Below are 23,419 nucleotides of genomic sequence, written 5' to 3'. Positions count from 1 at the left end.
CTATTCTTATGTGGTATTACAAGCATGCATATAGATTGCAAGCATATACAGCATGCTTGTAATACCATGTAAGAATCACAAATGGAAACTATGCCTCCCTATGTGATTGGAAAAACTTAAAAGTGAAAACACAATCTGATATTATGCACTTCTCCTAGCACCTGATTTTGCTCAAGAGTCAATAGTTAATGACTATCTTTTAATTGCTTCAGTCTACTTTTCATGTGCAAAGAGAAACAGCTCTTCAAGAGGCATTCTACCTTTTCCTCTTCCCTACCATTTATTCTAAAAGAATGAGAATCAACTTCACCTTGAGAGAAGTGTTTTTACAGCATTTACAAACAGAAGCCTCTTAAGATGCAACTATATATGACTAAATACTCTTTATTTGTAATTGTGTTATTGTTACAAAGAGACAAACTGTTTTGACAGAAAACTCAAAACAACTTATGCAACTAATTGTAGTACCCATAAAACAAATACTAGTAACAGCCATACACATTTCCATGGAAGTTATTTAAGAGTTCAGAGATGTTTTTCAGAACAATAAATATAAGGTAGCTCCAATGGTATAAATTATTTTGATAGGTATATGAAATCAAATAAAATGGCTGCAATAATAATTTGATGCATTCCATTTTTCTTAAATACTTTCAATATACAAGGAGTTCTTGAATTAACACCACACGGGACTGGAACTCTGATCACTAATACAATTTGATGCAGTTAAGTGAATCATCACATGATCTTGACAAACTTTATAACCTTTTTTGCCATTGTCATTAAGTGAATCCAGCTTCCCCCATTCACTTTGCTTGTTGGAAGCCAGCTGGGAAGGCTGCAGAGCAATCACATGATACCAGGATGTTATGACTGTCATAAATACATCCCAGTGCCCAAATGGCAATCAGATGATTGCAGAGACACTGCAATAGTCCTAAAAAAAGGGACTGAACTTAAGTCATGTTTTTCAGTGCTGTTATTAACTGTTCAGAATTAATAACAGCACTGAAAAACATGATTTAAGACTGCTAAATGAATATTCTTAAATCGAGGATTACCTGTATAGATAGTTCTTTCCCATATGTTTCTTTATAAAGAAACTCAATCCATTTAGAATAAAATAAGTAGAGAACCATCGTATTTCAATATTTTGTTTTGCATACCATTTCTTCCAGTCTAAACTTCTGGAGCAATTTAAACTTTGTGCATACTGTATGAACAAACTGCACTTATCATTTATAGAATATAGAGATTCTTAAAAATTCCTGAACATTACTTTGAACACTGATGTTCTTTTCCAGTATTACACATGTAAATTACACATCAGCACATCATGTAACTGCAATACTGATAATATTAAGCTGTGCATCATAATATTTCAATTCTTAGATACACAGTATTCTGAGGAAAGGATCTTGGAATTGCATATTAAAAATTGCATATTGCTGAGCACATTGTAAGCCGCCCTGAGTCTTCGGAGAAGGGCGGCATATAAATCAAATTTAAAAAAAAAAAAGAACTTAAATTTCTGTTTTAAAAATGTGAGAAGGTGAACAGCATTAATCAATGGAAACAAATGAAAGTATGCTAAACAAACTCTCAAGTTGTATAACTGTTAGCGCCTTAAAGGAGCCCTGGTGGCTCAGTGGTTACAGTGCAATATTGCAGGCTAACTCTACCCACAGCCAGTTCAATCTTGATCGGCTCAAAGTTGATTCACCCTCCCATCTTTCCAAGTTCGGTAAAATAAAGGCCCAGATTGTTGGAGGCAATATGCTGACATTTGTAAACCACTCAGAGAGCACACTGGAATGGTAAATAAGTCTTAAGTGCTATAAAGTTATTTTTGTATTAACTCAGCAAAGTATTTAACATGAGCAAAATACAGTCTGTCAACAGCTTAGGTTTTAATATAAATAAAATAAAAAGAACCCCCGTCCACAGACTGTATGGTTATGCACCAGTAAATTGCCATTTAGAAGTTTAACAACTTGATTTTACCTGTAGCAGCTTTCCCCATATTGGCAAGCAGTCCTCAGGGGTTTGTTTATGTGAGAACTCCGTTGCATCTCTTGACTTTCCGTCATATTTGAAGTATCTATTCCAGCAGCCTGTTTCAGAGTAGTCTCTTGAATATCACCCTGATTGAGTAATGATTGTGACGGCTTTTCCTTATAAACCTGCCTGGTTTTAGAGTTAACACTCTCCAGTTTGTTTTCTTTTATATTTGTTGTATGTACTTGAGCAGGCTGAGACGCTTGTCCATCTGACTTGAGGTCCAGGTCCAGCTCTTCATCATCCAGCTCATTGTTAAATTGTTCGAACAAACTTTCAGCTTTCTGAGATATTGTTTTACTTCCATTCTGTGGTATTTTCTTTGCAACATCTTTAGTAAATACCCCCTATATCATGTGGAAATTGGTATGAAATTGTTCATGAAACAGATTATAATTTATTGTTATTTATGTGAAAATAGAGTTAATTTAAGATAGATTAATTAAACAATATACAAGACATAACACAATCAAAATTAGACAGGTCCCTGCTTCATGGATCTTATGTACATAAAGAAAAACAACAATGAGAACAATGAATGCTAGAGAATAAAACATAACAATATTAAGGAAAAATGCGGGAATTAAAAGAAAGTTGAAAATTAGCAAACAGCATCTCCCCAAATAACAAGAAGATAGTAAAATCATAAATCTGTGCAAAATAGATAGTGTGAAGTATGAGAAAAGGGACTGATTTTGACAGTAAGATCTTGAAATTGAGATTAAAAAAATAAATTTGGATAGAAGAGAATAGTCATAAGCAGAATTTAGTTTAAAGAAGGAACAGAAAAGGGAAGTCAATGGAACGCCTTATTAGGAATATGCAAAAATAATTTCAAGAATAATTCCCACTAGCTAGTAAAAGTGTGGACATTTAAAGTTCTAATATTGGCTATACATGTCTCTAATAGGTATACCTCAATTTTGACATTTCTAATAACATGAAAAGCAATCTGACTTTGATGAGAAAAAAAATTAGCAAAAAACATCAGATATTTTCTTCTAATAGGAACATGTTTGAAATAAATGAATTGGCTGTTATGTGCTTCGGAAGTAGAAAACAGGATGAACCATTTGGACTGTCTCTACTGATAAGGTTTTTCATTATAATGCATTTCTATGAACAGGATAGCAAAACCCAGTATAATCTTGTCCTTTATTAATAATATGAAGTATTAATTGAAAAAAATAAAAAAGAATACCTCTTTTAGAAGGGCAGAATCTTCACTTTCAAGAATCTTCTGCTTTTTACTTACACCTGGCTTTACTTCTTCATTACTACCTAATTTGATTTAAAAAAAAAACTCTGCTGAACAGAACAATTTTATCATTTAAGCTATGAATAACTGTATATATCACAAAGATTTCATACTGCCTTGTTTTAAAAAGAGTAAATTACAATGCATCAAAATTCTGTTTATTTAAGACCAATTCTATTGATTTGTAAAATACTATGCAAAACTGAATAATATACCTAATATGAGATATAATGTAATAGTCTGCACAAAGCAATGCTTTACTGAAGAACCCAAAAATCATTGTGTGACATAGGTGATACAATTTATATGTATCTGTGTGTCTGTGTGTCTATGTGTAACAAAATACATAAACATAATATAATTATAATATAGTTATATGTCTATATGTATGTAATAGTTATATGTATAACAATATGTATATTTTATAGGTCAGTGTACCTCATGCTGGATAGGGAATTCTGGGAGTTAAAATCCACATATTTTAAAGTTGCTGATGTAGAGAAATACTATTATAGGTTATGCTACTCCACCAATACCTACATGTATTGAGGTGGACTTTAGGAGAAACCCTCCCATACTACCACCTCTTACAATACTAGACAATACAGTATCAACCATAGAGACCTTCAAATTTCTAGGTTCTACCATATCTCAAGACTTAAAATGGACACCTAACATCAAAAACGTCATCAAAAAAGCACAAAAAAGAATGTTCTTTCTGAGTCAACTCAGGAAGCTCAAACTGCCCAAGGAGCTGCTGATACAGTTCTACAGAGGAATTATTGAGTCTGTCATCTGCACCTCTATAACTGTCTGGTTTGGTTCTGCAACCCACAAGACAGACACACTTCAGAGGATAATTAGAACTGCAGAAAAAACAATTACTACCAACAAGCCTTCCATTGAGGACATGTATACTGCACGAGTCAAAAAGAGGACTGTGAAAATATTTACAGACCCCTCGCATCCTGGACATAAACTGTTTCCACTCCTACCTTCAAAATGACGCTATAGAGCACTGCACACCAGAACAACTAGACAAAAGAACAGTTTTTTTCCGAACGCCATCACTCTGTTTAACAAATAATTCCCTCAACACTGTCAAACTAGTTACTAAGTCTGCATTACTATTAATCTTCTGATCCTTCCTATCACCCATCCCCTCCCACTTATGACTGTATGACTGTAACCTTGTTGCTGATTTATATTGACTGTTTCCCTATGACTATCACTAAGTGTTGTACCTAATGATTCTTGACAAATGTATCTTTTCTTTTATGTACACCAAAAGCGTATGCACCAAGACAAATTCCTTGTGTGTCCAATCACACTTGGCCAATAAAGAATTCTATTCTATTCTATGTATTAAAAAAGCATTCATCATTGTAACAGACACAATTTTCAGCAGTATATCTATAGTTACTTAAAGAGCATGTTTTAATGAATAAATTATATCCTACTGTATAAGTGACAAAATTTTCCCCGCCTTCTTCATAACGTTAGACATTTATTTCTAAAAAAAATTATTACCGACTAGTGCATACTAATTTTAACTGTCTTTTTTATTATCAATGTTCAGAACCATTCTCTTTGGTTTATAATAAAAGCTACAAAATATGGAAAGTATATTGGCTCCATTCAAAGCAAGGTAAAAAAAGTGCATTTTGGTTTTGGATTATCATATTAATAAGAAAATAAAATATTTTAAGACTTTAAGACTATTCAATGTAATTTACATAGACAGTCATTACTAAATACGTCCTTACCTAGGCACAAGCAATAATTTAGAAGACTTAGATTCTGTAAGATTTACCATGTGTAAACATTCTACTAATATTAATTATACCTTTGTACAATCTAATAGATGTATGCATGTTTAAGAACATACAGTTTACAACTTCTGTTTACATAACTATTATTTTAATTTCTGATGTTCTGAAATTCTTAAAATGCAGTTTACATTTAAGATAACGCTAAAAATACATTAGAATTCAGATACAATCTCTTTTGTTCTCTCTCTATACTAAACCAAACAGATTATTGAAGAATCTTTGCTCATTATTCTTTCAAAACTTTTTTCAGATGAAGAAAATCAACTAATAATAGTGTGTTGTCTTTTAATGGGAACCATCATCAATCTCATGTCTGATTACCATTTCATTACTTAATTAGAAATATAGTTAGTTGGTCCTATATTTGTAAGTAACAATACTTTATAATCAACATAGTACAAAATCCTGATTATGCTGATTTTATCTGATCCCAGTGGAGTATTTCTGTATTTACATATCTCAATTCTGTTGCTGACACAGTATCGAATTTCAAGCAAAAGTAAATGAAATTCTATTATTCCAAACTCCAAAAGGAGAATTTAGTAAAGGCAACTGCCATGATGACTTCCATAGCAAATCTCCACACTTACCATTTTTAGAGGCTGAGGTTGACTGGCTTGAAACCATTAGATCTGCTGGCAGCATCCATTCTGGTAGCTGTCTTTTTCGCTGAGGAGGCCTTGATTCTTCTTTTTTAGGAAGAGTAAACTAAAAAAAAAAAGTAAATATATTATTAAGTATTTTGCATAGAGATTAAAAAAAGAACAATAATGCACATGAGATCAATGATAATCTTTTTCCGTAACTGCTATAATATTGTTACAATATACCTTATATTCCTATATTTATGGAACTGCATCATGTGCTAGTGAACTCAGGTATGGATGTTCTGAAAGTTCATGAAAACCTAACTGTTCTCCCTGGCCTTGGAGTAGAGTACAGGTAGTCCTTGACTCATAATCAGTTGCTTAACAACCATTCAAAGTTATGATGACTCAAAGTTATTTACAACCTGTCCTGGAAATTACGATTGCTGCATCACCCCTACAATCATGTGATAGCAATTCAGATGCTTTGCAGTTGCTTCACATTTATGATTAGTTGAAGCATCCCATAGTCATGTGATCGTGTTTTGTGCCAGTTTTGCCATGGGCATTAAGCAAATCATTTGCTAAATGACCATGGTAATTCAATAACCATTGTACAAGTAGTTGTAAAATTGAGTCTGGTTATGTGATAACTCAATTTATGACCAAAACAGCTTACAATCAAAATTCCGGACTCAATTATGAAGCAGCAGCTCTGACTCAAGCAAGCGATTGGTTTGGAAGGAAAAAGACTGGAATATTGAATATAGAAAGTTTTGATCTTGAATTTGGATGGCATGTTTACTTATTTTATGAAAACAAAGTGGATAAAGTATTCAAAAGCCATATACTTAGAGATTCCTTGATGAGAGTTTGGAAGAAGCACCGATTCAAATGGGATTACAAAATACCGCTATGGCTGGATCTTGGTCATATTATTTGGAATACAAATATAATGTCACTCGGGGGGTTTTTATATAAAGAGGTTCTTTTTACAGATGCAGGCAGATGGCAACTGAAGACTTTAGAGACACTGTTGGAAGAAGGGATTAATTTAACTTGGTTAAAGTATAATCAACTTCAATTGAGATGGAAAGAGGACCAGAAAACTGGTATAATGGTACATGAGGAAGAATTGGTTAGACATATAAAAGAGAAAGGTCCAGTGCATATTAAAAGGCTATATAATGTTTTGTTAGAAAGGGATTCAGAAACTGAATTGGTTAAAGATTGCATGATTAAATGGGCACAGAATTTTGCAGAACCAGTGATGTTGGAAACATGGGAGAAAATATGGGTTCAGAATGTTAAATTTACACAATCGCAGAACTTGAGGGAAAATTTTTATAAAATGTTTTACAGATGGCATTTAGATCCCAAGAAATTATCCTGTATGTATCCTAATGTTCAGCCAAAATGTTGGAGATGTGATTGTTTAGATGCTACATATTATCATGTTTGGTGGAATTGTAAGAAAGTTAAGGTTTTTTGGATAAAAATATGGTGGGTTATGCAGAATGTTTTGAAGAAAAAAATTCAATTTTCTCCACAATTGTTTTTATTGGGTATAGTAAAGGGTTTTACATTGGATGAAACTAAGTTGATATTGTACATGATAACAGCAGCAAGATTATTGATAGGTAAATATTGGAAAAATGAAGCTTTGCCCACTATCGAAGAATGGACTTTGAAGATGGCCAGTTTTGCGGAGATGGCGAAGATTTCAGCATATTTAAAAGATCGCTCACAAGAGACTTATGAATGGGAATGGAAAAAATGGATAGCTTATGTGCTTATGTGCAAATATCAAATTAGGAAGTATCAAATAGCTTTTCACTGAAAGTATTATATAAAAATAGAAATGTATGAATTTTGTGAAGATGAAAAATTATAAGGGGGTTTGAGGGGTTCAAGTTTTATAAAAAGGGGATTTTGATGGGATTATACTCTGTGGAAGTCAGGGGGGAGGGTTAGGGGGTTTGGGGGGGTTAGGGTGGGGGGTGTGGGGTGGGTTGGGGGGGAAAAATGGGGTGAAAATGTAACTAAAACTTTTGCAATAAAAAAAAAAATTCCGGACTCAATTGTGATCATAAATTGAGGGCTACAGGTTATTATTATTGTTTCATTTGGTTTCTGTTCTCTTCTAGATGACTATGATTAGTTTCTTGGTTTTTATTGAGTATTGCTCTTGATTCGGAATAGGCAAACTGCCAAGAATCATTTATTTGTATCCTGCCTTTATTGTTTTTACAAGTTATACATGTAAAGATCTGGCAAACATATTTATTACACCTTCCTCTACCTGTTTTCCCCATAACAACCATCCTGTGAGTTGAGCTGGACTGAGAGAAAGGGACTAGCTCAAAGTCATCCAGCTGGCTTTCATGACTATGGTGGGACTTTTGAATTCATACTCGCCCACTTTCTAGCCTGGAGCCTTAACCGCTAGACCAAACTGGCTCTCGAGAGGGGAGGGGAGGGGAGGGACAGGGAGGACAGGAGAGGAGAGGATGATAAAATATCCCTTGCTAGACATTTCATAACGCTGTTAAAAACAAACTTCCTCTCTCGTAATACCATACTGCTCCCTATCCATGTTGCTTTTAATCTCCAGCCCCAACAAAGACTTCTAAAAACGTTATTCCCAGCAAGTTCAACCAAGACTATTCTACTCACAATAAAGAGATATACTTTCAACCTAACTCTTTCACTGGGTAATGACACTCTTTATATGACAGAAGTAACTTCATCCAAAATCACCTCTCTTGAGATGCCACTTGTGATCACAAGATTTAAACTAGTAATCCAGACAGAATTCATTCACTGTCTGGATTTGAATCTATATTGCATAGGCAGTGGTGAAATTCTAATTATTTTTACTACCGGTTTTGTGGACGTGGCTTGGTGGGCATGGTGTGGCTTGGTGAGGTGGCAGGGGAAGGATACTGCAAGATCTCCATTCCCACCACACTCTGGGACCAGCCAGAGGTGGTATTTGCCGGTTCTCTGAACTACTCAAAATTTCCGCTACCACTTCTCCAGAACCTGTCAGAACCTGCTGGATTTCACCCCTGCATAGAGGCATAGGAAGACAGGCAGTAATACCTGAGGACATCTTGGATAATAGATTGAGATCTATGTTTTAGCCCAGTGGTCCCCAACCTTTCTGGCTTGACAATCCAGCCGGGGTGGGGGGTGGGAATAGTTCTATGTGAGTGGCAGGCACAAGTGGAGCTTCGCACACAAGCACTTGCCACTCACACAAGTGAAACTGTGCATGTGTATTCGCCCACCGCTCATGTGGCCCGGTTCTGAACAGGCCAAAGCCCAGTAGTAGGCCATGGCCTGAGGGTGGAGGTTGGGAACTCGTTTTACCTACTGACCCAGTCCTGCCACTACAGCCTCTCTGAAAATAGGTTTTCTATAACCTCATATTTCTTATTATAAATGAAAAGCATATTCATCATAAAATTCATTTAACATTTCTATGAATAAAATTGCAGTACACCAAAATTGAAAACTACCTTCTCTGGGATTTCGGTTGCTTTTTCCATAAGTGAATGTCCTTCTGGAAGTTGTTTTTTGCTAGAAGGGATTGATGATTGTTCTTAAGGCTGACTGTGAGATCTCATGGTAGACTGCAGAGTTGTGCGGATTTGATCTGGCAGGTCTTCTGCACCACGATTATCATTTTCCCTATTGCAAATAATAAACCTCTTAATGGCAGTGGATTGACACAGATTGCTACACATTACTTAGTAGAAGAAATGAAGAATTAAAAATATAAAATTCTACCCAAAGTTATGATTTGGAACTCAAATTATTTCAGTGGAATTATTTTTATTGTTTCTTATTGTTGCTGCAGTTGTTTTATTTGTTTTAACCCTTTTTATTTTGTTCCTTCAGGTCAGTTTTTTGACATCTGGCAAATAGTCCCTATGGTATACTTTGCAAGATTGCAGAAGGGGTTTGCCATTGTCTCCTTCTAAGGTCGGGAGAAAGTGACCGGCCCAAACTCACCAACATAGATTGAAGAAATAAACAAATTCAATAATTTTACCAGACATCAGGGCAGTCCTGGATGCATCCTGAAACATTTAAATATTTGACACAGCCTAATTTCAGTACTTACAACATATTCTAAATTCTACTTTTAAACTATAGATGAATGCAAACCCATGTCTTAAACATTAAACATTATAGTGCCCCCTACTTTGGAACTGAAGGAAGGTATTTTTTTGTTGTGCCTAAAGTTTTTTTTTCTTTTAAAGTTGCCTAAAACTGGTGATGTCCTAATATGAATTATGGAAAAATGTATATTAAACAAATGTGCAAATCTTTCAAAATCATGTCTTAGAATCAAAAGCAGCATCTACAAGAAGCTTTTTTTCTTTAATCTTAAAGGAGCTATGTCTTTTTCCAGGCTTGTTTGCTGCTTGGAAAGCTGATCCCATTGTTGCTGCTAAACAAAGTAGTTCTGCATGCACAGAGGGACAGCTGGAAGCTGCTTCAAAACAGCTGTGCAAGCCAGGAAAATATAACAATGAACGGTTGCTTCATGTGCTCCTGCCTGTTCCAAAGAACGCCTTTTAAAGAATTTGTACAATACAATGTAATGAATCCATATGCTATATAATCTTCTGGTAGTTTTTCCATGATAATAGGCATGTACACAAGTGCTACAGTATCTTTTTTTTTTTTAGTACAAAACAAACACTGTTCATAGACAGGAGGAAAAAAAGTATTTTATGTTAAATACTATGAATCTAATGCCCTATAAATTTAAGGTATTTATTGCCTGCTATTTTAGTAAAGCTAATGTTCCTACTTCATTCTACATCTGGAATGAACTTTTGACAAAAAAAAAAAATCTTTTACTCTGAAATACTATACAGAAGTTTGCTACAGTGTTGTCCTTGAACATTAGAATTTTTGTTACTTTTTGTCATTTTGAAAAAAACTCTGATATTTCAATTATCTAACAATACAAGAACATTGTTTCCTTCCTGCCTTCCTTACAGGATTAGCCCTGTAAAGTGGAAAAAAACAAAGTAAGATTTCTTTCAACAACCGGTTCTCCGAACTACTTAGAAAGTTAACAACCGGTTCTCCTGAATAGGTGCGAACTGGCAGAATCCCACCACTGTATATATGTGTGTGTGCATGTAATATATATGTAATATATATGTGTGTGTGTAATATATAATATAATATAATATAATATAATATAATATAATATAATATAATATAATATAATATATTATATTATATTATATTATATTGTGTGTGTGTGTGTGTGTGTATAAATTTGTACACTTTGCATATGTACAATTGTTACAGGATTTGTCTTAATTTTTTTTATGTTGAAGAAAGGAATACCTGCAATTACAGCTAACTTGAGATAAAGAATAGCTACCACTTACCATGAGTCAAACATAATTTGACTCATTTAGCATACTGCATGTCAGACTATATTCTAAGAGGCAATTTGGCACTGAAACTCACTGATTCAACATCAAATCTCATTATCTTAGTAGGTTTTCCTTTTCCAGTGGAGTACACAGAATCTGGAAGATATATTTGTCTACCAACAGAGAAAAACTGTCACCTGGACACAACTGATACCCCTTATCTCTGTCCAATGGAAATAGTTGGTCATCTTCAACAGGCCAATAAAAACAAGGGTTCACGTGGATCTGCCAATTAAGAAGACTCTTAGTACAGATATCAGTGAAGACCTTGTAAGACATAATAGGTTTAATTAATGTGCACTGATTCCATTACAATACAACTTATTCTGGGAGAGATACTGTAATTATTTTAAACTACACTGAGAAAATGCTTATTATATATTAATTGCATTCACAGACCACAAATAAGGTATACTAGTACAGCATCAAGAAAATTCCTTGCACGAAGTATTTCTGTCAATTTACACTCCTGCCAAATGCCACTACAGAGAAGTTCAGGCTTCCTTATGGGGAGCTGAACAATAATGATCACAAGCCACAATGATGTCAAATGATTCTTTTGCACAAATGGCACAATTATATAACATCTGATATGCAAGCCAGAACATTTCTTGCTAACATCACGACACACATATGTTTTTTGCCCACCATGAATGTTCATGCTATAATGGAAATAAGAAAACTAAAGACTATTGGATTACTGAAGATAAATAGCTGTTCTTTCAATCCTATCTCTCAAATATATTCACTAGATCCTTAGGAAATGAAAAGAGAAATTTTAAATAATGGCTGATTGTATTTTGAAGCACAGCACTTCGGTTGTTCATTTCAATAGCCATTTCTCTTTTCAATTTCTATGTAAGTCTAGAAAAATAGGTAGCTCTTTTAACAGTAGAAGTAACAGATTCTTAAATAAAAGTTAGGCTCAGCTGGTATATCACGGTAGGTAAAAATATAATTGGAGAACCTGTTGGTCATTACAGCATGTAAACTAGAAGAATAGAAAAGGTAAATGTGCTTTGGATTCAATGCAGATACTTTTTCGGTATCTGTTCACAGGTCTTTAAAGAAAACATGATTTTTCCTGGGTTTGCACAATATTGAATCAATGTGTGGGCTTCAGAAAATATATTTGCAGAAATGATGTAATAACAGGATAGCAAAATATGCCTGATTCAAGTCTCCTGCCTATGGCTACGCAAGCCTATGGCTTACAATATGTGAACCAAATCAAGGATTCAGATTGTATTTTAGTTATTAAATGCAAAACAGACTTAAAAGTATATTCTGAAAAAGTATTTTCTATTTTTTAATCCTCAATCTCTATATGTAAAAATACATATTTTGAATTCTACCATTTTAACCTCTTTCAATGTAAGGCTAAAAATGAAAGGGATATTCAATATTAGAAACAAACTTAGTTTGTTTTACACTGAAAAATAGCAAACATTACCCACTGGTTTGATGCTAAACTGGTCACCAACTACTTTCAGAATAGCATGCTTCCTGGAAATGTTTTTATCTGTAACCTGGAAATAAACAATTTAATTATTTCTCAGCAGATAAGAGGATAAAATAATGGGAAAAATCATTGTATAAATAAGCTATCTCCTTCAAGGAGAAATTCTTTAGTTTTATCTAAGAAAATACTGTTACCTATGAACATTCCGTTCATCCTTTTACACACATTAAAATATGCATGGCAACTTATGCCGAATACTGATTAAGATATCCAATTAAGAACGAAAAGGGCTAATTTAAATACATATTCATATTAAGGCAGAGAGAAAGGAGGAAAACAAAAACAAAAAAGCACCTCCATTTACTTTCTATATCTATATTCACTATCTATAAAATAGACAGTGAAAAACTACTAAAGACAGAACTCTTCCACCCTAGCAGCAATACAGAATGGGAGCTTCAGAAGATATGTATAATCATGCAAACAATATCTAAGTACATTCATTTGTGCACTCCTATTAAAGATACAAAGCCTTGTCCTTTTTTGGACCATCTATACTACTACATCATGGCTAATGGGTCAAAATACAAGCATGAAACATTATTCCTAAATGATTTCAACTGTGATCCATCAAATCTGAACACAAAAATATAAAAAATATAAAACAAACAAACAATATAAAAAATTGTCTTGTGGTTTTTTATTGTGGTCATCCATTTAGATTTACACAGATCTAAATAACTGGAAAAACCATTAAACTAAAAAGAAAATAGTGAACATAATTATAATTTCAAGTATGTTATAATACACAACTATAGTACACAATATGCACTTCAAGAAGTACAATTGTGGGACAGGAGTTCCTACACAGAACTTGCATATTGTGACCTCTAGTGGAAAATACGATATATGGACTCAACCAAGTACATAGCATATTATCAGTATGAGTCTTCTTTCAACCATTGTAAGTAAATGGTAATCTGCAAATTAGAAAGCACAATCGCAAGCATTTATGAAATAAAAAATGACTAAAACATTCTTGTTAAAGAAAATGTTATAACTTTCAGAAACAACTTGAAAACTGAGATGTTATTCCAGTAGTAAACCTGGCTATTTTAGATTTCATGGTTATCTATCTGTATTTATTGCTTACGTTAGTTTTTCTTTTTGAATTTTACATCTTTGTATTCCTTTAAATGTTTATTTGTATCAGAAATACTTCTTTGTTTTCTTAACATTATAATGAATATATGTATGCTTCTGAACTCAAAAAGAGGTTAGCATGCTGAAAGATGCCATAAAAATTAATTCAAAGAGGATAAAACAAAAGGCTTCTGGTTGAAGAAATGATAGACTGAAAATGGCTGTGTGGAAAGCAAAGCTGATGACTGCAGTGGAATGAAGAGACGTCAAGTCTCTTTGATTATTCCTCACCAGATAAACAGGAGACTTGAGAACTCTGGTAAGTAAGTACTTCAGACTGCTGTTCCTCTCACAAGGTGACAAGATAGGGGTCTCCTGCTGGTTCAAAACTCTAGGAGAGGAGGAACAGCCATCTTGCTCAAATTCAGTCTGAAGTTTTTAATACTTTTATACTTTTTCTTTTTCTTTGCTACATACATGGTTTTCTTTTCTATTTTTCTTCTATTTTTCCTTTTTTATTTTCTACACTATTTTTCTTTATAGTTTGAATTAGTTTTTACCATTGCAATTATACACTTTAATAAAATTACTATAAACCAGTGCCACTGGTTGCATTTGCATAGCATCAGAAATTTCTGGGAAGAGTATTTGCATTCAGCTCTAGAATCTTTACTTTTTACTCTTTCTTTTAGAAGTTAGACTTGAGAGGGGGCTACCAGCAGGTGAACCTCCAGCAAACTTTATGGCTGAACTGCGATTAGATCCAGGGCTTTGCTTTTTGCAACTAAGTGCTATGCAATCCTCTCAAGATAAGGGAAGAAACCATATCCTCTCATAATAAATCCACACCTAGGAAGGGATCTACATATCTGAGGGCAATATTCCTTTCCAGTTTTCAAATGACCTCAGGATCAAAGCCTTGGTCAAGAGCGCCTCAAATCAAACCCCAGATCAAGTTGGAATCCCAAATTATTCTTCTGTCAACCAAACCACAATACAAACTATATTAAAGTTACCAGTCAACATATAAATTACAATGTGCATATAAGATCTGATCAGGGTGGATTTGATTTAAATCAACTTGATTTAAATCACTAGTAAAAAGGCTTGATTTAAATCAACTTGATTTAAATCATAATTTTTAAAGAGCAACTGTCATCTCTTCCCACAGCAGCTCCTCCTCTGACCCCTGTTGACTCACCGACAGTCCCATTCACTTTAATGAGATGGCTGGTGATGCAGCAGTGACACAAGGTGAGGGATGTGGCAGGCAGCAGGTGCTCTTTAATGTTATATTTATAAGCTGCTTAGGTTTCACTTTCATTTTTACTGCTTGCCCTTCCTCCTCACACTTAGAGCCTGGTGATACAGATGCATTTCTCTTCAAACAATCATAGTTTGTAGTGTACATATATTTGCAAAACAATGGGATAAAGGAATATGCCTGAACTTTGTTTTATGATTTATCTCATGGTTACTGTGAAATTGTGTGAATGCATCAATGCAGTGCATGTTATCTCAGCTTGTAGAGCTTGGATTCATTGAGTAAGTCTACCAAAAATGTAAATATTGCAGAATATACAGCCTCATGCTGCTACATAACTAAACTCCATTTCATGCTGAATAGACTAAATTATTAATGTATTTTAAATAGAAAACTATCTTTAGATAGATTTTTTACTCCAAAAGCATTTTATTAAAATAAATTTGATAAAAAAAATTAAAAATCCAATTTAACTTTTAAAAATCCATTTTTTATTTTTTAAAAAATCAATTTTTATCCACCCTGGATTTGGTGAAATGATCTGGACTCTTCTAACCATACTCTTAAAGTGACTCAACCAAGCAACATTACTTCTTTTAGCCCTTCCACCTTTACATCATTTTTGTTGTTGTTGTTGTTGTTAGTTTGCAAACGAAGTCCATTAAATCTTATTCTTCACCAAGCTTTTGCAAAAGACAAGTCCCCTAATAAGACTAGCGGGGCGGTCTCGTTTCTTTGAATGCATGACTAGGTAAAGGACGCTGTAATAGATTCTGTAAAAGCATGCCAAGAACCTTGAATAGCCCCCATCAAGGTAAAAGGTATTCAAATTTGTTTCAGCAAAGAGCCGTCTTGGAAGGAAAGGTAAACTTCGCGAGTGGACGGTCTGATTCAATGTAAAGGAAGTGCGAACTCGCTGCCAGTGCCGTTCGTCCTCTCAGCCAACTACACAAACATACTAAGGCAAACTGGCACCTCTTTGGCGCACCGCTGTGACACTTACTCCCAAAAAAGAGCTTCTTCCTATCACTGTCTCCCCGAGCGGCAGCAGCAAAAGGCAGCCCCCGTCCACTGGCACTAACTGAAACCCAGACTTGATAACAGGCCTCTCGCATTTCCTCCCCCCGGATGAAAGATTCCACAAGGGGGAAGAAAAAATAGCAACGTACCGTCCCTTCTTGTATATATCCCTCCTATCTGCTGAACTGAAACATACCGTTCCGGAGTAACCAATAGCTCGCTGCCTTTTAAGAGAAACACGCCCATAACTGCGCCACAAATCCATTACGGAAATTCCTGCCTCATCACCAAACTACAGCTCCCAAAATGCTTATCGGCAAATGCGGGTGTTTCGGGAACCTCTGGTTACGTAATTTGCAATGGGGAAGAAACAAAAAGTAAATAAACAAATTCGAATGGAGAAGCCGTTAAAACCGTTAGCGGAAAAGAAGGGCTGGGAGCCAGGTGAGCGGCCTCGAGCCTCCTGCGTTCCTCTGTGACGTCGCGATTGCATCCAATCACCGAATAGGGCGGAGCTGGGGAGCGGGGCAATTAAATAGCGGCGACAGGCTATTCGGGAATGGGGTTCCTAGCCGTCATTTGGGAAGAAAGGTGTCTCGAGAAGGTTGTGGCAATCTGTTGACGTACATTCTGAGGCGAATTCTTTTCAGTTTCGTAAAATTATACAGAACTGATATGGAAAGTGCACAAATTCCCCGTCATAATATCCAAAATTCGCCATGAGGGGTCCTTGGTGCTCCGTCCCTCGCCCCTTAAGAAAACGTGTTTTATAGAAGACAAACTTCTTATGAATTGCAAAACAGATGTTGATACAAAATTACATGTATCTAACTTTTAAAAGTGAAAATTTCAAGCCCAACCCCATGACCCTCCAAATGTTGCCAAAAGTCTCCAGCTGGCTGTGGTATTGGGATTTCTGGAACGCCAAAATTTCCCCAAACCTGCTTTGAGAACAAAGATCTTTATCCATCCGATAAAGGAGAATATTTGTAGCTCAAGTGTTGAAATGAGGGATCCTTGGTGCTCTCTGAGCTTGGTTGTTTTCTTGCAGATGTTTCATTACTCAAGTAACCAGCATCGATGATGTTACCTAGTCTGGGTAATGTCTGCAAGAAAACCAAGCTCAGAGACCACCAAGGATCCCTCGTTTCAACCCTGAACTACAAATAGTCTCCTTTAAAGTTTGGCATTCCTAACAATTGTATATGCACCCACAAACACAACCCATCCTGTGAACAACCAAACTTCTGGGAGTGCTAAGGACTCCACAGTTCATCCCTAAACTACATATATTTTCACTTTTTATTACAGCCCAGCTACAATTGTGCAAGTAAAAAACTTACATATTTCAAGGAGGGAGCTAATTAGTGTGTGTTTTTTATTCTAATTCAATGCACGGAATTTTTATTCGAGGTGTATGTAAATTTGATGACTATTAAAAAGTAAGGTTCAGTACTTTAAAAAAATATTTTAGAAAGAATCCTCAAGACTCTGTTCAAAGTCACTAACTCCCAAAGAGAGAAACTTAGTTTTTGATCCCTTTAAAATTATGAAGTTTATATTGCTAATTGCTTTGCATTGAAACACCCTCCCCCAATGTTTTAAACCACCCAATTTTAAATCCTAGGGAAACTGTAGTCAAGTACTCTAGTACTTATATCTTCAATATTTCCATTTCACATTGCATTTAATATTAAAGGACTGCTTATTGGGTGACTGCAAAACAGCTGCCAATTCTTTTGTTACCAGGCGAAATTTATTTACATTTATATAAGACCTTTAGCTTCGTAGCTTATTACTAAATCAGCCTTTCATGCCAAGCTCCTGTACTCATGCATTTTTCTCCTGATGTTGAAATACCAGGTTACAACACAGTATCAGCCCCACCAGACATTCCAGGCTTCTGTGGGTTTTCCCCCTTTCACCATCTTGCTGCAAAAGCCTTAAGGGACATTTTTGTGAGAAAATAAAGTATTTTAGCTAGTTGATAAGCAAGGGGTGCCTCTTTTTTTAGAAGAATGGCTCAAGTTCATTGACAGCATCACTTAAATTTTCCTCCCAACCACACTACCAAATTTGTCAAGCTGCAGTAACAGAAGGAATCAGACCATGCTTGTCAGGCTGTGAGTTTTATGTAGGAATCAGAAGTCATTTAAAACTCTGAAGATTCAAAACTTTAAAAATGATAGTTATTGGTTCAATCAGAAAATCAGTTTTTTGACATATAAATATGTAGACACCACCTATGCCATCTATACTATTCTGTCATATATCTTCAGAATCTGATCGTTACTTTTACAGGCCTTGGCTACAGTCATAATGTAGGATAATTGACTTACAATGGAGTTTATATGAATATGGATGAAAGTGTTAAACTTGGCTTGGGAGACCAATTGCAAATCTACTCTCTGCCAGTCACTTGGGACCAGCTGGTCTCAACCTAGCCTATCTCACAAGGTTCTTGTGAAAAAATAAGGGAAGATCACCATGTAAACCATGGTGATCTTCCTTTATTTTTCCTTTCTTCGGTTCTGGAAGAAAAGGTAGGATATAAAACTAACCAATCAATTAATAAATAAATACACATGAATGATACTCAGATAGACCATGAATGTATCCTTGCCTTCAGGCAAAACAATCATCCTAAGTGGCCTTTTTTGTCTGCCAGTGTCACTGTGCTCCATTCTACATAGAGGAATATTTTCCTTCAAGCAGACAGCCAAAACAATTTTGTTGCAGTCATAGAAACTTTTGTCCAGTTTTCAAGGAACAAAAGAATGTAAATTGGAACTGAATAGAGTAATAATAATAATCTCAGCGGCTTTTGACACCATTGACCATGGTATCATGCTGCAGCAGTTGGAAGAGTTGTGGGTGGGGGGCACTGTGTTGCAGTGGTTCTCCTCCTTTCTCTCTGACCGGTCGCAGTCTGTGGTGGCAGAGGGGCAGAAGTCGACCCCGAGGCACCTTATATGTGGGGTGCCACAGGGGTTGGTCCTCTTGCCCCTTCTGTTCAACATTTATGTGAAGCCACTGGGTGAGATCATCCGTGGTTTCGGGGTGAAGTACCATCAGTACGCTGATGACACTCAGCTGTACATCTCCACCCTGGACCACCCCAACGATGCCCTTGAAGTGATGTCCTGGTGCCTGGAGGCCGTGCGGATCTGGATGGGGAGAAATAGACTCAGGCTCAACCCATCCAAGACCGAGTGGCTGTGGTTTCCGGCGTCCCGATATAGTCAGTTGGTGCCATCACTGACTATTGGGGGTGAGTCGTTGGCCCCCACGAAGAGGGCTCGCAACTTGGGCGTCCTCCTGGATTCACAGCTGTCTTTAGAAGAGCATTTGACAGCCGTGGCCGGGAAGACTTTCTATCAGGTTCACCTGATCCGCCAGTTGCGTCCCTTTCTGGATTGGAACTCCTTATGCACGGTCACTCATGGTCTCGTCACTTCCCGCCTGGACTACTGTAATGCTCTCTACATGGGGCTCCCCTTGAGGAGCACCCAGAGGCTCCAACTGGTGCAGAGTGCGGCCGCGTGGGTGGTTATGGGAACAACGTGGCGTTCCCATGTAACACCTCTCCTGTGCGAGCTGCACTGGCTCCCAGTGGTCTTCCAGGTGTGCTTCAAGGTTTTGGTTACCACCTTTAGAGCGCTCCATAGCTTAGGACCTGGGTACTTACGGGACCACCTGCTGCCACCGTAGCCTCTCACCAGCCAGTACGCTCTCATAGAGAGGGGCTCCTCAGGATGCCGTCAGCCAAACAGTGTCGACTGGCGGCCCCCAGGGGGAGAACCTTCTCTGTGGGGGCACCTGCTATCTGAAATGAGCTCCCCCCAGCGATACGGAGGATCCCGGATTTACGTACCTTCTGCCGTGCCCTCAAGACCTTTTTATTTCAACAGGCTGGCCTGGCCTAACTTCCCTTTTAATTGTACATTTTAAATTTGTCTTAAAACATTGGGGGTGTTTTAATCTGTTTCGGGCCAAATTTATTTAATGGGTTTTTATATTGTTTTTAAATTTTGTAGTCTGTGTGTTTTATCTCTCTGGCTGTTCACCGCCCTGAGTCCTTCAGGAGTAGGGCGGTATATAAATCTAATAAAATAAAATAAATAAATAAATAATGTGTATTAGTAATAAAGTAGTAATAATGTCTATTAATAATGTATTAAAGTAATAATTAAATATTAATTAAAGTAAAATAATAAAGTAATAATAATTATTAGATTTATAGCCTGCCCTTTTTTCCAGGTTCATATTCACACTGAAGCAATACAGTAAACTTAATTGTTTCATATGGCGGATACATGTATGTGCAAAAATCTGATAGCAATTATTTCCTTTGGCTCAGATTGGAAAACTTGTCTCCGTATAATTACTATTTTTCTGTTAGTGTATCACTTCAAGATGCTCCATTTTAACTGAATAGAAAAAAATATGCCTGCCTGTGTGGACACACACACACATATCTATAAATATGTTCCTTAAGAAAGGCAAGGTATCATTCAGAAAAAACAATAAGCAATAGTATTAAAGCCAAAATTCCCAAAATGATTGTGCTCACAGTCACTAAAAACAGAGAGATAATTTAGCACTGATATTTAGCCAGAAATAGTGTTTTAATGATATTAAGTAGCATCAAATGTTTCTAAACAGAGTTGATTACAGTTTCATTTCTGATACTTTTATTTTTTTCAGAAAGGCTGACTGGTATTTAAACAAGTCTAAACTATGAAAAAAGGGTGTAAACAGAAATCATCTAAACAAAACCAGCAGACTGTTCCAACAACTACTTGTAAGAAATTGTTCTTTAAATCTTCCAAACAAAAGAAACACAACAATCAAGGGGATTTTGTGAAACTATTTCCTCTAGAAGTCAGCTTAAAGATTTTTAGCAAACTTGACATTCATAGCTTGTGCAATGCTGCAATAACTTGCAAGAGCTGGAACCAAACCATTGAGCATTGTGATGATTTATGGAAACACCATTGTTTAAAAATAAGAGCTGTCTGTCAGCGAGAGGTTGATGGTGACAGAGGAAAAGGGTACTCATGGAAGGTAAGTTTAATTGAGGCTTGATTATATTATGATTTCTTATATCCAGATCTAATATCTCATGCACAGTATCACTAAGTCTTTTGGTACAGTTGAAATTCATCAAGTTATTTAGGGTTTTTACTTGACAGGTTGATCTGTAGTATAAGACTATGTTACTTGCCTTATTTTTTTTATAAAACTAGAAAGAAATATGACAGGAGACAATATATTTCTGTAAGCAATTGCTTTTAAGATTTTGCACCTTAAATTATGTCTAGTAAGCAATTGGCAAACACTATAGATCAAAGATCCTTATAACTATTTAACATATCTATTTTACAATATATCTTGACAGTAACAAATTGCAATGTCTAAAACTGTCATTTTATTGTCAAAATATAACAGCATGTTCCTAAGGGTCTTAAGATATGTAATAAAATGCCTAGCAGAATCCGCTGTCAAAGTTGCACAGGTGTAATTAAATAGTATAACAAATATGTACTGTGATATTTAAAAAAAGGGAAAAGACCTTTTGGCTGGTGATATGATTAGGTTCAGAAGAAAAAGAATGAAGCTCTTCATCCAACTCTCCATTTCTTTAACCTAATCCACTTCAACTACTTTTTTTTAAAAAAAATCAGTAAACATATTGGTTGTAACATTAATGGTTTAAGCTCTGAATCTTCTAGTTTGAGAATGTAATAGTTTCTATGAATCACTAGTGGGCAGCAATATATTAGAAGTCCAGTCTAATCTTTTTTCCCCTAGAATAAATCATCCTTAAAATACCGATTTCAAAAGACTTGCAATACTAATGAAGGGAGTTCACAGAGTTTTCACATAGTGAAATCATTCTTCACATAGTGGAAAAATTGGAATAATCTGTTTTGAAGTCAGCTTTTAAGAAGATAAGAGTTGATTCCTCCCTCCAATTATGGAATTGCTTGCAAGATAAGGCTTTTTATACATAAGAAATCTATGTTTTGTATCTTTATATCTCTTTCCTTTTGTTCTCTAATTGCTTTTATCAGGTCACGCTGCATAGAAACTACTGGAAAAGCAAAATAAAGTATGAATGGCTGAGTGGAAAATATAGCAATATTCAGTCACGGAGTAATTTGCCAGAAAAATGTATGTATCCTATGGATGTGGATACCTGGGGAGAAATCTTGGAAGCTGAACTGGAAAGAGTTTTATACAGAGGAAATTAGAGAAGAGGAAATTGTGTGTGCGTATATGTGTTTGTGTGTGTGCCTGTATATGTGTACATTTTTTGTAGTTTGGTTTGTGGCTGCTTTATACATGTTTATTTAATTTTACACTTTCAGAATTGTAAATATTTTAATTCTTTATTACATAAATAATGTATAATATTTATTAAGTTGGTGGCTTCTAAATGATTAGAACTGCTATTCCTTTCAATGCAAGCTTGCAAGTCCATTAATGGACTTTGTAATGGAAATTGTAATGTAAAACTTACGGAGGATATATAGGTTACAGTATGTATCCTTAAAGTACATTGATTTGGAAGATCTTTGCTGAACAATTTGATTTATCTTTGGTCATTGATCAAAATAAAGAATGGTTGAGTAATCTGATTTATTTGCTTATAAATATTTTGTTTCAAGATTGCAATTAAAGGTATTGATTTGAAATTAAATTCCACTGTGGTTTTTAAATTTTAAAATAGGCCTATATATGTGTGTGTGTGTATAGATGTATGGATTAAGATTAAAATCCAAAATCATTACTCAAAATTGTAATATAGTTTTTTACCCGCAAAGCCTAATTGACACAGAATATGTCTTTAAGACAGTTGAATAGAATTCTTATTTAAAAAATATCATCTGAAAATTATGACAATACTTGTTATTTTATCACAAACCAAACTCATGAGAATTAAATCTATGAATGAGTCATACCAAAACCTCAGTGAGAACTAGACCCACAGCCTATTAATTACACAAACACTTCCTTCTAAGTTTCATAGACCAATAATGTCAACTTTAAACAAAACAAAAAAATTACATCCCTTCAAAAAAAAAAAGCAACTGATATTTTCACAGAGATTTGAAATCTGAAAGGGTTGATAGAATCAAGAACAATATTTTGTGATAGCCAAGCCAACTATTTCTTCAACTGCAGATCTTTGAATCTACTCCCCACCACACCCCAAAATAATTTTTTGGTAGGTATCCAGGGATTGAGGGGATGTGATACTGGGCTATAGCAAGAAAGGGAGTAACTAACAGGTCTGCAACACTCACGGTGCAACAGC

General features: G+C 35.4%; 2 protein-coding genes across 3 annotated transcripts in view; one reads left to right on the top strand and one right to left on the bottom strand.

Moving 5' to 3' along the window:
- Positions 1–16,360, bottom strand: part of APLF (aprataxin and PNKP like factor) — a 39,574-nt gene extending 23,214 nt beyond the window's left edge. The window contains 7 exon segments of the mRNA XM_087888116.1: positions 2,005–2,405; positions 3,260–3,339; positions 5,739–5,856; positions 9,260–9,440; positions 11,280–11,431; positions 12,664–12,735; positions 16,079–16,360. Coding sequence (XP_087744242.1) covers positions 2,005–2,405; positions 3,260–3,339; positions 5,739–5,856; positions 9,260–9,440; positions 11,280–11,431; positions 12,664–12,735; positions 16,079–16,360 — 1,286 coding nt within the window.
- A 67-nt stretch (positions 16,361–16,427) lies between these two features.
- Positions 16,428–22,739, top strand: FBXO48 (F-box protein 48). 2 transcript variants are annotated; one of them, XM_034432426.3, is made up of 3 exons: positions 16,428–16,539; positions 20,807–21,162; positions 22,173–22,739. In XM_034432426.3, exons 2-3 carry the CDS (start codon positions 20,836–20,838, stop codon positions 22,350–22,352), a joined length of 507 nt encoding a protein of 168 aa, XP_034288317.2. In that variant the 5' UTR covers positions 16,428–16,539; positions 20,807–20,835; the 3' UTR covers positions 22,353–22,739. The 2 variants fall into 2 exon arrangements, with proteins under 2 accessions (XP_034288317.2, XP_034288316.2); XM_034432425.3 differs by having other exon boundaries at positions 20,803–21,162.
- Positions 22,740–23,419: the final 680 nt, after the last annotated feature.

The sequence above is a fragment of the Pantherophis guttatus genome, chromosome 1 (genome assembly GCF_059756535.1).
Source record: "Pantherophis guttatus breed Tessera chromosome 1, ASM5975653v1, whole genome shotgun sequence".
Classification (NCBI taxonomy): domain Eukaryota; kingdom Metazoa; phylum Chordata; class Lepidosauria; order Squamata; family Colubridae; genus Pantherophis; species Pantherophis guttatus.
Note: the sequence above shows the minus strand (reverse complement) of the source record. Positions and strands in the feature narration are given on the sequence as shown.